We start from the raw sequence: 13,755 nt of genomic DNA, 5'->3' as shown, positions 1-13,755 counted from the left end.
TTGTTTAAATTAGCTGGGTATGGTAGCACGCACCTGTAGTCCCCAGAAGGGTACTCAGGAGGCTGAGGCAGGAGGGTCACTTGGAGATCACTTGAGCCGGGAGGTCACGGCTGCAGTAAGCTAAGATCACATCACTGCACTCCAGCCTGGGCAACAGTGAGACCCTGTCTCAAAAAAAAAAAAAAAAAAAAAAAAAAAAAAAATTCCCCAAGTTCTTGCTTCTTTTGAACAACTGGTATGTCAAGCAACTCCAGGCCCCCTTTACCCCAGGGCCACACTGGCTGGAGCCAACCAGCAGCTGGCCTGTTGAGAGGGGTAATCTCTGGTCCACCAGAGCCCCACTGGGCCCATAACACATTCTCTCCACAGTAGCCTGGCAGCTACCTGTCTTTAAAGGCAAGTGCCATCCTCTCTTCCCTTCACCACACATGGGCAGTCTGTGGTCAGAGGGAGATGTATTTTTTACAGATCACACAACACACAGGAAGACACAGCGAGGGTTTTTAGATTCGGAGACTAGGGTGAAAAATCCGCTCTGATCCAACAAAGCACCCCCACTGTGCCTGGCAGCCGATCAGCCACTGTGGGACAATGACCCAAGAGTCCCGGACCTCACCCTGATGCCCCCATCTGGAGACTCTCGGGACACAGCAGGTGTGGCGTCTGGGATGTACTTTATTGGACAAGTGGTGGCCCAAGTCTTGGTCTGGAAGCACTGGGGTCCTGGACCCAGGCACTGAGTTTGAGGAGGCCCAGAGTTCAGGGCTGTTTGGAGCGAGGCCACAGGCGGCTGGTGAGGGAGCCGAGGAAGAGGTTCTGCTTGTTGGACTTGGAGAGCTCGGCCAGGCGCTGCTGCTCCTCCTGGGGTAGGGGGACAGTTGGAGGAGAGGGTCAGCACAAGGTGGACAGAGCCTCCTCCCAGATGCCCAGGTCCCCAGGCCTCAGCCCAGGGACCACCTTTCCTTCTGACTTCTGCCAAGTCCAGACCCCTTTCCCCAAACCCTGGGGCCCCCAGCCCAGACACAAGGGACCCTAGACCCCAGTCCCCCCACCCCAGACACTAGGAAGAGCCAGCTCTGAGCCGCAGGAGCCTAGGTTTCAATGTTTGGGGGACGACAGACTCCAATACTAGGCACTCGAGGTATTCAGGCCTGAACTGCAGTAGGTTCTCAGGCCCCAGACTGTCATAATCTCCTTCCCCAGATCCCAGGGATCCCTCCCCTGAGCCTGAGATCCTATCCCAGACCCTGTTACCCCAAGGTGAATGCTGGTGAGATCCCAGGTCCAAACCCCATGGCCCTCCTCACCAGACTGCATCATCCTGCCTCTGGGCCCCCTGAGCCCCATGACCCCTCTCTGGATGCAGGGGTCGGGGGTTCCCTGGGGGTCCCCACGCCCAAATCTCTAGGGACTTCTGCTCTGGGCACTCAGGGGCTCCCAACTCTAGGAACCTAACCTAGAATCTGGTGAACCTCAGCCTAGACCCCTGGGAATCTTACCCAGATGCAATCCATACTCTCAGTCCCACTTCCAAATTACCAGGGTCCCACCAAGACTATCACAACTCTCCCCACAGCCTTGGGCCACATGCCCAGGGAGCCTCTTTCCAGGCCTGATCTAAAACCCAGTCCACCTCCACAAGGTGCCCCCAGACCTACTCAAGACCATCAAGGGCAACCCCTCTCCCAGTCCAATCTCAAATCCTCTGTCTCCTGTTCTCAGAGCAGGCTGCAGAATCAATGCATCCCCTCATTCTGGCAGCCCTACAGGACAGGCTGTGTTATATCCCCCTGGTTACAGAGAGTGAGACAGAGAGAAGGTATCTGCTCAGGGTCACACAGCCAAGCCAAGAGTGTGGAGATGGACTGCCCCGGGCTCCTCCTTCAGGAGCCTCAGAGCCGATCCTCCACTCTGGGCATCTGAGCACCGACCTGCTCTAGCCGGCTTTGCCGCTGTTTGAAAGCCGCCAGCGGGTCATCCTCCAGGGCGTAGTGCTCCAGCACGGTTCGCACGTCCTCCACACCATTCAGTGCAATGGCTATGGGCACAACAGGGGGAGATCAGTCAGGCTTCTAAAGGCCAGACAGAGGGAAGCAGGGCCCATGAGAGGAACGTCCCACACTGGGGCACGGGGGCGGTCAGTGCTACCTGGAATGCTTCTGAACGCTCTGAAAGGGCTCCCCTGAACATCCCCAAGTATCCCCCAAACATTCCATGAACATCCTAAGAAGCTCCTAAAGACTCCAAGGTGCTCAGGCACCTCTTGCACCTCAGTCATCCAGCCATGAATCATGCATTTATCCTTCCTCTTCAGAGTCAGGGGCTCTGGGGTCAGAGGCCAAGGGATCAGGGGTCAGCCTTACTCTTGAGGAAGGCAGACAGATCCAACAAGACCCGGTCATCAGAGTTGCCGTCCCAGGGCCGCAGGGCGACACCGTTATACGGCTGCAGGCGGAAGGCTTCCTTCTTGCAGTCCACAACTACTACTCGAGCTGGGTCCCGATTCAGACATGAAATATCCTGGAAGTGAGTGATAGATCAGGTCAACATCTGTGCCCAACTCTCCCCCCATCAAGAAGACCCAAAACACACAAAACATACATACACACACAGCATCACACATACTGGGATCACAATGGCAGGGCCTCTCAAAGACCGGCTTTGGATGATGACATCGACCCCCACAGAGGGCCAGGTATGGTGGCTCATGCCTGTAATCCCAGCACTTTGGGAGGCCGAGGCGGGCGGATCACCTGAGGTCAGGAGTTCAAGACCAGCCTGGCCAAAATGGTGAAACCCCGTATCTACTAAATACAAAAAATGGCCGGGTGCGGTGGCTCACGCCCGTAATCCCAGAATTTTGGGAGGCCAAGGTGGGCAGATTGCCTGAGCTCAGGAGTTCAAAAACAGCCTGGGCAACATGGCGAAACTGTCTCTACTAAAAATACAAAAAATTAGCCGGGCGTGGTGGTGTGTGCTTGTAGTCCCAGCTACTCGGGAGGCTGAGGAAAGAGAATCCCTTGAACCTGGGAGGGGGAGGTTGCAGTGAACCAAGATCGCGCCACTGCACTCCAGCCTAGGCAACAGAGCGAGACTCCGTCTCACAAAAAAATTAATAAATAAAAATTAGCCCAGGCATGGTGGTGTGCACCTATAGGCCCAGCTACTCAGGAGGCTGAGGTGGGAAGATCGCTTGAGCCCAGAAGGTTGAGACTGCAGTGAGCCATGTTCACACCACTGCACTCCAGCCTGGGTGACAGAGCAAAACCCTGTCTCAGAAACAAAAAACAAAACAACCCCCAGGATATTGGGGAGCTAATCACATAGACTCCTAGACCCAGGGCCTAGCACACAGAGAGGTGATTAGGAAGTTCCCCGGAGAGGGAGGCGGCCACTCTCGTGTTTAACCCCTGCCCAGGTGACTGTGGTATGTTGCAGGTTTAAGAACCTCTCACTCAACTAAACAGGTGCAGACAGATCTGCAGCCACACCCAGGGAACCACACAGACAGGCACCCAGACACAGACCCTTCAAGACCCTTGATCACAGCCCATGTATTTTGGAATTTCCAAGAACAACACAGACCCCCCCACCCCGACATGACACAGACAGAAACCCAACAGACACATAGATACTTGGAGCCAGATCCACAAAGAGGCCCATTCACAGATCCAGACTCCTAATTATATCACTGGCCACAGTAACAGACCCCAGGTCAAACAAACCCCAACCAGTCTCATATGTACAACTATAAGCAAACCTTCCCAGAAACACTAAGTTACAGACACAGCAAGATAAAACCAGCTTCTAAATAGTACGTCCTTACCACTCACCCCCAACTGTCTTCTTTAGAGAGACCCCATTTCCCCCAACTCCCACACCCAGATTCCAGGGAACAAAGAAGGGTGCAGATGTCTGGCCAAGGCTAGAGGCAGGCATGTGCCTGCCAGCAGGAATCGAATCTGGGCAGAACCATAAGCCAGGTGAGGCTAGGGTCAGAGCTGGGCCCTCCTTCCCTCAGGTGGTGCCAACTCCACCAAATCCCAGAGGCCCACCCGTGAACCCACGGCACCTTAACATGGTGTCCATCCATGTATCTCGTGGCGTCCCGGAATAGGCGGTAGGAGATGAAGCCGTGGGGGTCCACACTATCAATGAGTGGAAACGCAGTCTGGGGGTGGGAAGTGAGCGAGAAAAGGTCAGGCTGAGCCCTGGTCCTCCAGATCTCTACGCCTCCCGCCACACCAACATTCCCTCCCCTGCCCCAGAGCCTCACCATGCCAGTCTCTGACGTAAAGATGACAATTTCATATAAAGGGGCAAGCTGCTGGAACAAGGTCTCGATGCCTGGGCGCTTCTTAAACCTCCAGCCAGTGGCCAGCTGGGAAGACAGTGAGGACAGTGAAACACCAAGACCCAGAGGCCCTCAGAGTCCCCAAGAGGACAAAGATCCAGCCTGGGGGATTCCCAGAACAGAGTTCTCTCCGTCTGTCTTTGTGGCTCTTGGAGTTCAAGTAGTACATGGGCTGTGACTGAGGGTCTGGCTCCTTTGTGGCACTTACAGCGTGCCTGGGCACACCTACACCACCCTACAGAGTGGGTGTTAGCATGACTGCCTTCTCCCAGCTGAAGAAAGCTAGGCAATGATAGGTGACATCTCCTTCCCAAGATCACATAGCACAGCCAGGGCTGAAAGTCCACCTCATCACAACCCCACTGCCCAGGTCTATCCCCAACCCACTGCCTTTCCCGGGACACACCGACCACTCAGGATGCAAGAGGACGCCAGTGAGCTCCAAAACGAGCGTGTAGGGTGGCTGGTAGTACGGTTCCTGCAGAGGGTCTGGGAGAAGGCAAGGGCTGGTGGGCTCGATGATCATCTGTGGGAGAGGGACAGGATGGGGGCGCTCAGACAAGGAGGCCAGGGCTGGAGACATGGGGACTAAGCCCAGGACTTCTGCTCACCTGTCTATAATCTTTGAAATATTTGTATGTCCGGCGCAACTGCTGTACCAGAATTGGATCTAGGAGAACACCAGGCACAAAGAGATTCCACAATAAGCTGCTGCTCAAACTCCCAAACAAACCAGGGGTTTCTTATCTACCAGATACAAACAAGTCTGCATACCTACCTGGTTTGAACCAACTCATTTCTAGGTCCAAAGACAGAAGGCAATGACATACCGCCAGACAGGAATACAGATTTATTTACCTGCCCTATTTTAAGCTGATACGTATATCCACATACTACCCCAGGTATGAAACAGAATGCTTATTACATTGGCCCACTTAAAACCCACATACAAGGCTGGGCGCGGCGGCTCACGCCTGTAATCCTAGCACTTTGGGAGGCCGAGGCAGACGGATCACGAGGTCAGATCAAGACCATCCTGGCCAACATGGTGAAACCCTGTCTCTACTAAAATATTAAAAAAAAAAAAAAAAAAAAAAAAAATTAGCCAGGCGTGGTGGCATGTGCCTGTAGTCCCAGCTACTTGGGAGGCTGAGGCAAGAAAATCACTTGAACCCGGGAGGTGGAGGTTGCAGCGAGCCGAGATTGCACCACTGCACTCCAGCCTGGCAACAGAGTAAGACTCCGTCTCAGAAAAACAAAACAAAACAAAACTCACATACATATAAATCTGCTGACATTACACCAGTGTATACACACTTTTTAAATAGAGACAGGGTCTTGCTCTGTTGACCGGGCTGGTCTTGAACTCCTGGGCTCAAGTGATCCTCCCGCCTTGGCCTCCCAAAGTGTTGGGATTACAGGCGTGAGCCACCACACCTAATTTATGCCAGTGTATTTTGCCCACTTTGAATCACTAGGCTTCCAGATCTGCCCACTTTAATCCAGTGTGCTGAATCTAAACCACAATGAATATATAAACACATCTGTATACCATAAAACAGTGGTTCAGAACTAGGAACAATTTTGATTATCTGCCTACCCCTGGGAAATTTGGCAATGCTGGGAGATATAACTGATTATCGCAATACTGGCATCTAGTAGGCAGATGCCCAGGATGCTGCAAAAATCCTTCAATGCACAGGGCAGTCCTCTATAAGAACTATCTGGTCCAAAGTGTCAATAGGGCCAAGGGTGAAAAACCCTGGTTTAAGTGAATATATTGACTCCAGTTTACTTTCTCATTTTAACTTATTTTTTTTTAGAGGTGGAGACTCACTCTGTTGTCCAGGCTAGAGTGCAGTGGCGGATCACAGCTCACTGCAGCCTGTAACTCCCAGGCTCAAGTGATCCTCCCACCTCAGCCTCCTGAGTAGCTGGGACCACAGGCACAGGCCACCACTCCCGGCTAATGAATCCAGCATAAAACAGTAAACTTACATGGCTACCTACTTTAATACAGTATTTTTAGTGCAATACATGGGCCTGCCTCTTAAAAAAAACACAAAATATTGGGCCAGGAGTGGTGGCTCATGCCTGTAATCCCAGCACTTTGGGAGGCTGAGGCGAGTGACCACCTGAGGTCAGGAGTTCGAGACCAGCCTGACCAACATGGTGAAACCCTGTCTCTACTAAAACTATAAAAATTAGCTGAGTGTGGTGGTGTGCGCCTGTACTCCCAGCTACTCGGGAGGCTGAGGCACGAGAAATGCTTGAACCAGGGAGGTGGAGGTTGCAGTGAGCCAAAATTGCATCACTGCACTCCAGCCTGGGCAACAGAGCAAGACTATGTCTCAAAAATAAATAAATAAATAAAACAAAATAAACCACAATATTGAAACCAGTTAGGCTAGTAAACATACACACTTTAAAACTGCAGATTTACCTGCCCAATTTAAATCAGCATACTGATTTGTTGAAGCCAGCATGATTCTACAACTGCCCAGTGTGAAACAATCGATGTATTAACATGACTGTTTGCAAACGTCCCCCAGCATAAACAGGTGGCTTTCTGGACCCACTAATTTCATTTTTCTCCTAGGAAGAGCCAGATGTGACAGGATTGACAACTACTCTCTACTATCCAATTTCTCATATACTTCACCACCAAAAGCTGGTTAACCAGAAGGGGAGAGAGGAAGGCGGCATTGTTTTGAAAATGAGCCTAATGGGGTAGGGGCTCGAGGGGGATGGGGAAGGAGTTGGGAACTGCAGATGCTTAGTCTAAGGCACAGGAACCCATGTGTCTGGAGATAGGCCACCCTGTGTCCCCAAGCCCTCCCACCCAAGGCTCCCCTCCCCCATCTGTCTCTGACCATCTGCTCAGGGCTGAGGGGCCAGGGAAGTGGGCTTGGGCTTTGTAATGTCCCTCCCCACAAAGCCATCCAGCTGCTGGCTCCCCCACCTCCCCAGTGGAAGGAGGAGGGGCCGGAGACACCAGATGGGGAGACAGACATCCTTACAAATGACAGAGTTGAGAGGGTCAGGGACTCCAGAATCTGTGCTTGTTTACTCACCATTGTCGAACTCATCAGGAATCTGGGAGGTAGAGAGAAAAATGGAAGGTTTAGGATGTCAGAGGCAGAACCCCATCACATACAGAAAAGGAATCTCCAGGACCCCAAGAGGAATAGGCAAAGGTCACTGGTAAAGAAAGGCTCACTCCAGACCAGCAATGTGCCTGAACAGACCAAAGGGGACCCCTCTCACCCACAGACTAGGACCCCTGGCAAGGCCTCGATCTCTTTCCCCCTCACCTTGGCACCATTTTCATCCACCGGGTTGTTTCCTGCAAGGGAGACCAGGATGAATATGAGGAATTAGGGCCCAGTCCCCTGGGTCCCGAGGGAGGAGTGGGATAAGGGGCCTGGATTCCTGGATCTGAGGAAAGAGAGTTAGAGGCATAGCCTCCTGGATTCAAGCCAGGAGGGGGCTGGGAGCCAAGAATCCTGGGTCTTTGAGAGAAATGGGGCTGGGGCTGGGTCTCTTGGGTCTGTGGGATTTTTTTTTTCTTTTTTTTTTGAGACGGAGTCTCACTCTGTCTCCTAGGCTGGAGTGCAGTGGCACGATTTCGGCTCACTGCAAGCTCCGCCTCCTGGGTTCACGCCATTCTCCTGCCTCAGCCTCCCGAGTAGCTGGGACTACAGGCGCCCGCCACCATGCCCAGCTAATTTTTTTTGTATTTTTAGTAGAGACGGGGTTTCACCGTGTTAGCCAGGATGGTCTCCGTCTCCTGACCTCGTGATCCGCCCGCCTCGGCCTCCCAAAGTGCTGGGATTACAGGCGTGAGCCACTGAGCCCGGCCGGGTCTGTGGGATTTAAAGTAACTAGTGGGAAGGCTGGATTTTTGGCTGCTGAGGAAAGACAAAGTTTAGGAAGCTGATCCAGGCCTATCCTTCCCCATCTTCCTCTCTTTCCTGTATCCTGGTACAGGAACCAACTAGAAAGACTAGAACCTTAAGGAGTGGAAGGGAGAAGAAAGAAGACTTCCCTGGTTTTCAAGGTAGGTGTCCTGTTTGGCTGCCCTATTGAGGAAGGAGCCAGGGAATGAAGATGAGAGACGCTGGTAGTGGGCAAGAGTGGGAGGTTCCACAGTGGACTAGGGAGGCCAAGGAACAAAACTGGGGGACAGGGATATGTCCCTCACCAAAGATATAGACGACGCTCACAGTCCCACCAGCTCCAAGCAGCCCAGCAAGCCAGAGCGCAACTTTTTTGGCATAGCTGGGACCCTCTGAGCCCGGCTGCTGCTGTGGCCCTTGTGCCTTAGTGCTCCCGCGGCTCCCGATCTCTGCGGCCTGCGGTTGAGAAAGGGGAGGTCAGCAAAGAGAGAAGACAGGTCAGGATGGTCCCAACCCTCCAGTCCAAGAAGAATCAAGTTCAGGAGCCAAGACAGACACCCACAGAGCCCTGGACATCGTGTCCCTGGAGGAGCAGTCAGGAAGTGGGGCCGCTCAGAGGGTCAAAACCAGACTGTCCCGCACCAGGATGCCAGGAGTTTTAAAAGCTAACAGGCCAGGTGCACAGGATCCTGTAGGCAACAGGACTGGAGGGTCTGCAGCCCAGAAAAGCAAAGCACGGAGAATAAGGGATGGGAAGGCCTAAACACTGGGATGAGAGGGAACGGAGGGCACAAGTGGTGGGGGAAGGGGGACAGACAGGACCGGGAGTTATGACATCCGGCTGCTTGGGGCTAAAGGTAGCAGAGTTATAGGATAAGGGATGGGAGCGGAGGCGGGGAAGGGCAATCACTTGTCTGGGGCTTGGGGAACTAAGGCACAGAAGTGATAGACTTGGAGGTCAGAATGGCTGGGTCTCTGTCAACATGGAGGCAAGTCGAATTGGAAACCCAAATGTCTACCTCACCACCACCAACGCCACAGAGAAAATAACTCCCATGGCCAGACTGGGACTCCAGCGTCCCAGGCCCGTCCTGCTGAAGTATCACCTGAGTGGTCACCGAGATGGGGAACGGTAACCCCCTCCTCCTCCGACACCCACGTGGGTGGGAGGTGGGGTCTAAGGACACACCTGGATTCCCAGCCTCCAGCCTAGGGGAGCAAGTGTCGTCCACCCAGGAGGCTGGGAAGGGCCCCAAAACGCAAGCGGCGTTTCATTCAGCACCCTGAGGGGAGGCGTCCCGGAACCCCCAAGGGGGGGGGCGATATGTCCCTAACTCCAGGGAAGGGACCCCACATTCAGAGCGCCACCCTCGTTCTGCTCACCTGATCTGGGGCCCGGGGGGGCGGCGTCGCCAACCTCGTACACAGTCCCCGCGAGCCGAGCCGGAGCCCGCTCCGCAAGCGTGAGAACACCGCTGCCGAAGCCGCCATCTTGCGCTGACGCCACGCGGCCCCGCCCACTCGCTCCCTCTTCGCCCGGCCCGGGCCGCAGCTACAGCCAATGGAAACGCGGGGGAGGGGCGGGTGGACGGAAGCCCGAGAGAGACTAAAGGCATCAGGCGGATTGCCGCAGGCGCGTTTGCCTCTGACCAGTCTCCTGCCTGGCCCTGGGGGCGCCAACTGGGATCCAAAGTCATCTGGACCACGCCCCCTTGGGCCTTGCAGAGCGCCACCGCCCCTACAAAGGACGCAGCGAAGGAAGGGATCACACTTATTGCCCAGAGTTAAAGCTGAGGCCATACTGAAGGGAGTCAGTGGCTGCCTGATTTGTCCAAAAAAATAGTCATGAGTCAGGTCGCTTGTCTCATCGTGTAAGGCAATCGGCCCTCACCTCCCAATTGTCTGAAGGGGTGGGTTGCCCCTCCACACCTGTGGGTGTTTCTCGTTAGGTGGAACGAGAGACTTTGGACGCAGAAACAGAGTAAAGAGAAAGAAATAAGGGGGCCCAGGGGACCAGCGCTCAGCATACAGAGGATACCGCCAGCCTCCGAGTTCCCTTAGTATTTATTGATCATTCTTGGGTGTTTCTCGGAGAGGGGGATGTGTCAGGGTCATAGGATAATAGTGGAGAGAAGGTCAGCAGATAAACACATGAACAAAGGTCTCTGCATCATAGACAAGGTAAAGAATTAAATGCTGTGCTTTAGATATGCATACACATAAACATCTCAATGCCTTACAGAGCAGTATTGTTGCCCGCATGTCCCACCTCCAGCCCTAAGGCGGTTTTCCCCTATCTCAGTAGATGGAACATACAATCGGGTTTTATACCGAGACATTCCATTGCCCAGGGACGGGCAGGAGACAGATGCCTTCCTCTTGTCTCAACTGCAAAGAGGCGTTCCTTCCTCTTATACTAATCCTCCTCAGCACAGACCCTTTAAGGGTGTCGGGCTGGGGGACGGTCAGGTTTTTCCCTTCCCACGAGGCCATATTTCAGACTATCACATGGGGAGAAACCTTGGACAATACCTGGCTTTCCTAGGCAGAGGTCCCTGTGGCCTTCCGCAGTGTTTGTGTCCCTGGGTACTTGAGATTAGGGAGTGGTGATGACTCTTAACGAGCATGCTGCCTTCAAGCATCTGTTTAACAAAGCACATCTTGCACAGCCCTTAATCCATTTAACCCTGAGTTGACACAGCACATGTTTCAGAGAGCACGGGGTTGGGGGTAAGATTATAGATTAACAGCATCTCAAGGCAGAAGAATTTTTCTTAGTACAGAACAAAATGGAGTCTCCCATGTCTACTTCTTTCTACACAGACACAGTAACAATCTGATCTCTCTTTCTTTTCCCCACATTGTCAGAAATAGACATTGAGGCCCAGAATACGACCTGAAAAGCCAGCCCTCAAAAACTCTTCTGGCCAGGCACGGTGACCGACACCTGTAATCCCAGCATTTCGGGAGGCCGAGGCAGGAGGATCGCTTGAGGCCAGGAGTTTGAGACCACCCTGGGTAACATAGCAAGACTGCCATCTCTATTTTTAAAATTAATAATAGACTGGGCGCAGTGGCTCATGCCTGTAATCCCAGCACTTTGGGAGGCTGAGGCAGGCGGATCACCTGAGGTCAGGGGTTTTGAGACCAGCCTGGCCAACATGGGGAAACCCCATGTCTACTAAAACTACCAAAAAAAAAAAAAATTAGCCAGGCATGATGGTGCACGCCTGTAGTCCCACCTACTGGGGAGGCTGAGACAGGAGAATTGCTTGAACCCGGGAGGCAGAGGTTGCAGTGATCCTAGATCGTGCCACTGCACTCCAGCCTAGGCGACAGAGGGAGACTCCGTCTCAAAAATAAATAAATAAAAATTAATAATAAAACTCTTCCTCACGTGGAGCTGGGAGGCAGAATCTGTTTTCTCTCCCATTCCTTCCTGCCATGATTTTCTATAAAGGACTGGAGAGCCAACCATTTTACCTGAGGCTCAGCCAAAGAATAGCAGTATCTGGCTGTACAGGGCTTGAGAAACGAATTAGAGGCTATAGATAGGACACTACGAACCTCCCTTAAATTGAGTGGAAGAAAAATCAGATCCTGTTTATGTAAACTTTAAAACCAAATACCAAGGTAGTAAAAATACAAATTCAAGAAAGAGAAAGACACAAGGAACTCGGCCCTCCTGGTTACTTCTGGGGGAATGGATTTAGGGTGCTCCTGAAGTGGGTGCTATCTAGTACATATTGTTTCCTGTTTCCTCAGCTGGCTGATGGGGACATGGGTGTTCTTGGTATATAATCTTGAACATCTGAAATGTTTTTTGGTGTTTTTTTTTTGTTTTTTTTTTTTTTGGTTTCTTGAGACAGAGTTTTGCTCTGTCACCCAGGCTGGAGTGCAGTTGGTGCAATCTCGGCTCACTGCAACCTCCACCTCCCAGGTTCAAGTGATTCTCCTGCCTCAGCCTCCCAAGTAGCTGGGAATACAGGCGCCCGCCACCATGCCCGGCTAACTTTTTTTGTATTTTTAGTAGAGACAGGGTTTCACCATGTTGGTCAGGCTCAACTCAAACTCCAGACTTCAAATGATCCGCCCCCCTCGGCCTCCCAAAGTGCTGGGATTACAGGCATGAGCTATCGTGCCCGGCCTTAAAAGTTTTATAATACATTTACATTTGTAAAAAGACAGGAATATCTAACGAGGAAGGGAAACAGGTTCTGGGTACTAAGCCCCAGTCTCTAAGATTGCACTCACTCCTGTCCCCAAGTCATTGGATAAGGTACAGCAATCCTGGTGTCACTGCTATCAGTGTTCAAGAAAAAGGACCGCTGAGCACTGTGGCTCACGCCTGTAACTGCAGCACTTTGGGAGGCTGAGGCAAGAGGATCGCTTGAGCACAGGAGGTTGAGGCTTCAGTGAGCAATGACTGCACCACTGAACTCCAGCCCGGGCAACAGAGTGAGGCCCCACCTCAAACAGAAAATTAAAAAAAAAAGGAACATCGGCCAGGCGCAGTGGCTCACGCCTGTAATACCAGCACTCTGGGAGGCCGAGGCGGGCGGATCACGAGGTCAGGAGTTCAAGACCAGCCCGGCCAACATGGTGAAACCCGTCTCTCCTAAAAATACAAAAAAAAAAAAAAAAAAAAAAAAATAGCCAGGCGTGGTGGCTCACGCCTATAATCCCAGCTACTCGGGAGGCTGAGACAGGAGAATTGCTTGAACCCAGGAGGTGGAGGTTGCAGTAAGCCAAGATCATGCCTCTGCACTTCAGCCTAGATGACAGAAAGAGACTCTGTCTCAGGGGAGGGGAAAAAAAAAAAAGGCCAGGCGCGGTGGCTCACGCCTGTCATCCCAACACTTTGGGAGGCCGAGGTGGGCAGATCACGAGGTCAAGAGATCAAGACCATCCTGGTCAACATGGTGAAACCCCATCTGTACTAAAATACAAAAAAATTCGCTGGGTGTGGTGGTGCACACCTGTAATCCCAGCTACTGGGGAGGCTGATGCAGGAGAATCGCTTGAACCCGGGAGGCGGAGGTTGCAGTGAGCCAAGATCGTGCCACTGCACTCCAGCCTGATGAGAAAGCAAGACTCCGTCTCAGAAAAATAAAAATAAAGAGAAAACAAAGAAAAAGGACCATCAAGCACTGTATCCTGCACCACAGGAGGAATTTAGGCTTCCTGGGGGATACTGTGATTTTCACTTAGCATAATTCATGCCTGAATAAGATATAATGTCATCAATCACATGACAAGTTCTACTCTGATCATCTCCTTGCGATGTCTTCTCATACACACTCCCCTCAAGAGCTCTCTGGGGCAGGCACTATCACTATTATCTAGAAGGGAAAATGGATTTAGGTAGGGTCCACTTATTTGCCCCAACCACAAAGCAAGGAAGTGGGGTCTGCAAATGACCCCACTTAAAAACGACACCCTCATTCCCACGGCATACACACACACACACACACAGACACACACACACACACATACACACAC

At 52.4% G+C, this 13,755-nt stretch overlaps 1 protein-coding gene across 1 annotated transcript; it reads right to left on the bottom strand.

Annotated features, from left to right (window-relative positions):
- Nucleotides 1–438: 438 nt before the first annotated feature.
- TIMM50 (translocase of inner mitochondrial membrane 50) lies at nt 439–10,053 on the bottom strand. The gene is made up of 11 exons (XM_054462704.2): nt 9,637–10,053; nt 8,559–8,709; nt 7,669–7,700; nt 7,429–7,450; nt 4,966–5,024; nt 4,761–4,880; nt 4,277–4,381; nt 4,073–4,171; nt 2,364–2,520; nt 1,932–2,038; nt 439–861 (listed from the first exon to the last, which is right to left on the bottom strand). Exons 1-11 carry the CDS (start codon nt 10,051–10,053, stop codon nt 760–762), a joined length of 1,371 nt encoding a protein of 456 aa, XP_054318679.2. The 3' UTR covers nt 439–759.
- Between the last annotated feature and the right edge of the window lie 3,702 nt (nt 10,054–13,755).

Source organism: Pongo pygmaeus, chromosome 20 (assembly GCF_028885625.2).
Source record: "Pongo pygmaeus isolate AG05252 chromosome 20, NHGRI_mPonPyg2-v2.0_pri, whole genome shotgun sequence".
NCBI classification, from domain to species: Eukaryota; Metazoa; Chordata; class Mammalia; order Primates; family Hominidae; genus Pongo; species Pongo pygmaeus.
Note: the sequence above shows the minus strand (reverse complement) of the source record. Positions and strands in the feature narration are given on the sequence as shown.

Bases quoted from the DNA above. Each gene is read 5' to 3' on its own strand.
- TIMM50 (XM_054462704.2), bottom strand. From the start codon at position 10,053: ATGGCCTCAGCTTTAACTCTGGGCAATAAGTGTGATCCCTTCCTTCGC. The intron at 7,451-7,668 runs GTGAGGGGGAAA...TCTACCTCCCAG, and splicing joins TGGATGAAAATGGTGCCAAG to ATTCCTGATGAGTTCGACAA. The intron at 4,172-4,276 runs GTGAGGCTCTGG...TCCCACCCCCAG, and splicing joins TTACGTCAGAGACTGGCATG to ACTGCGTTTCCACTCATTGA.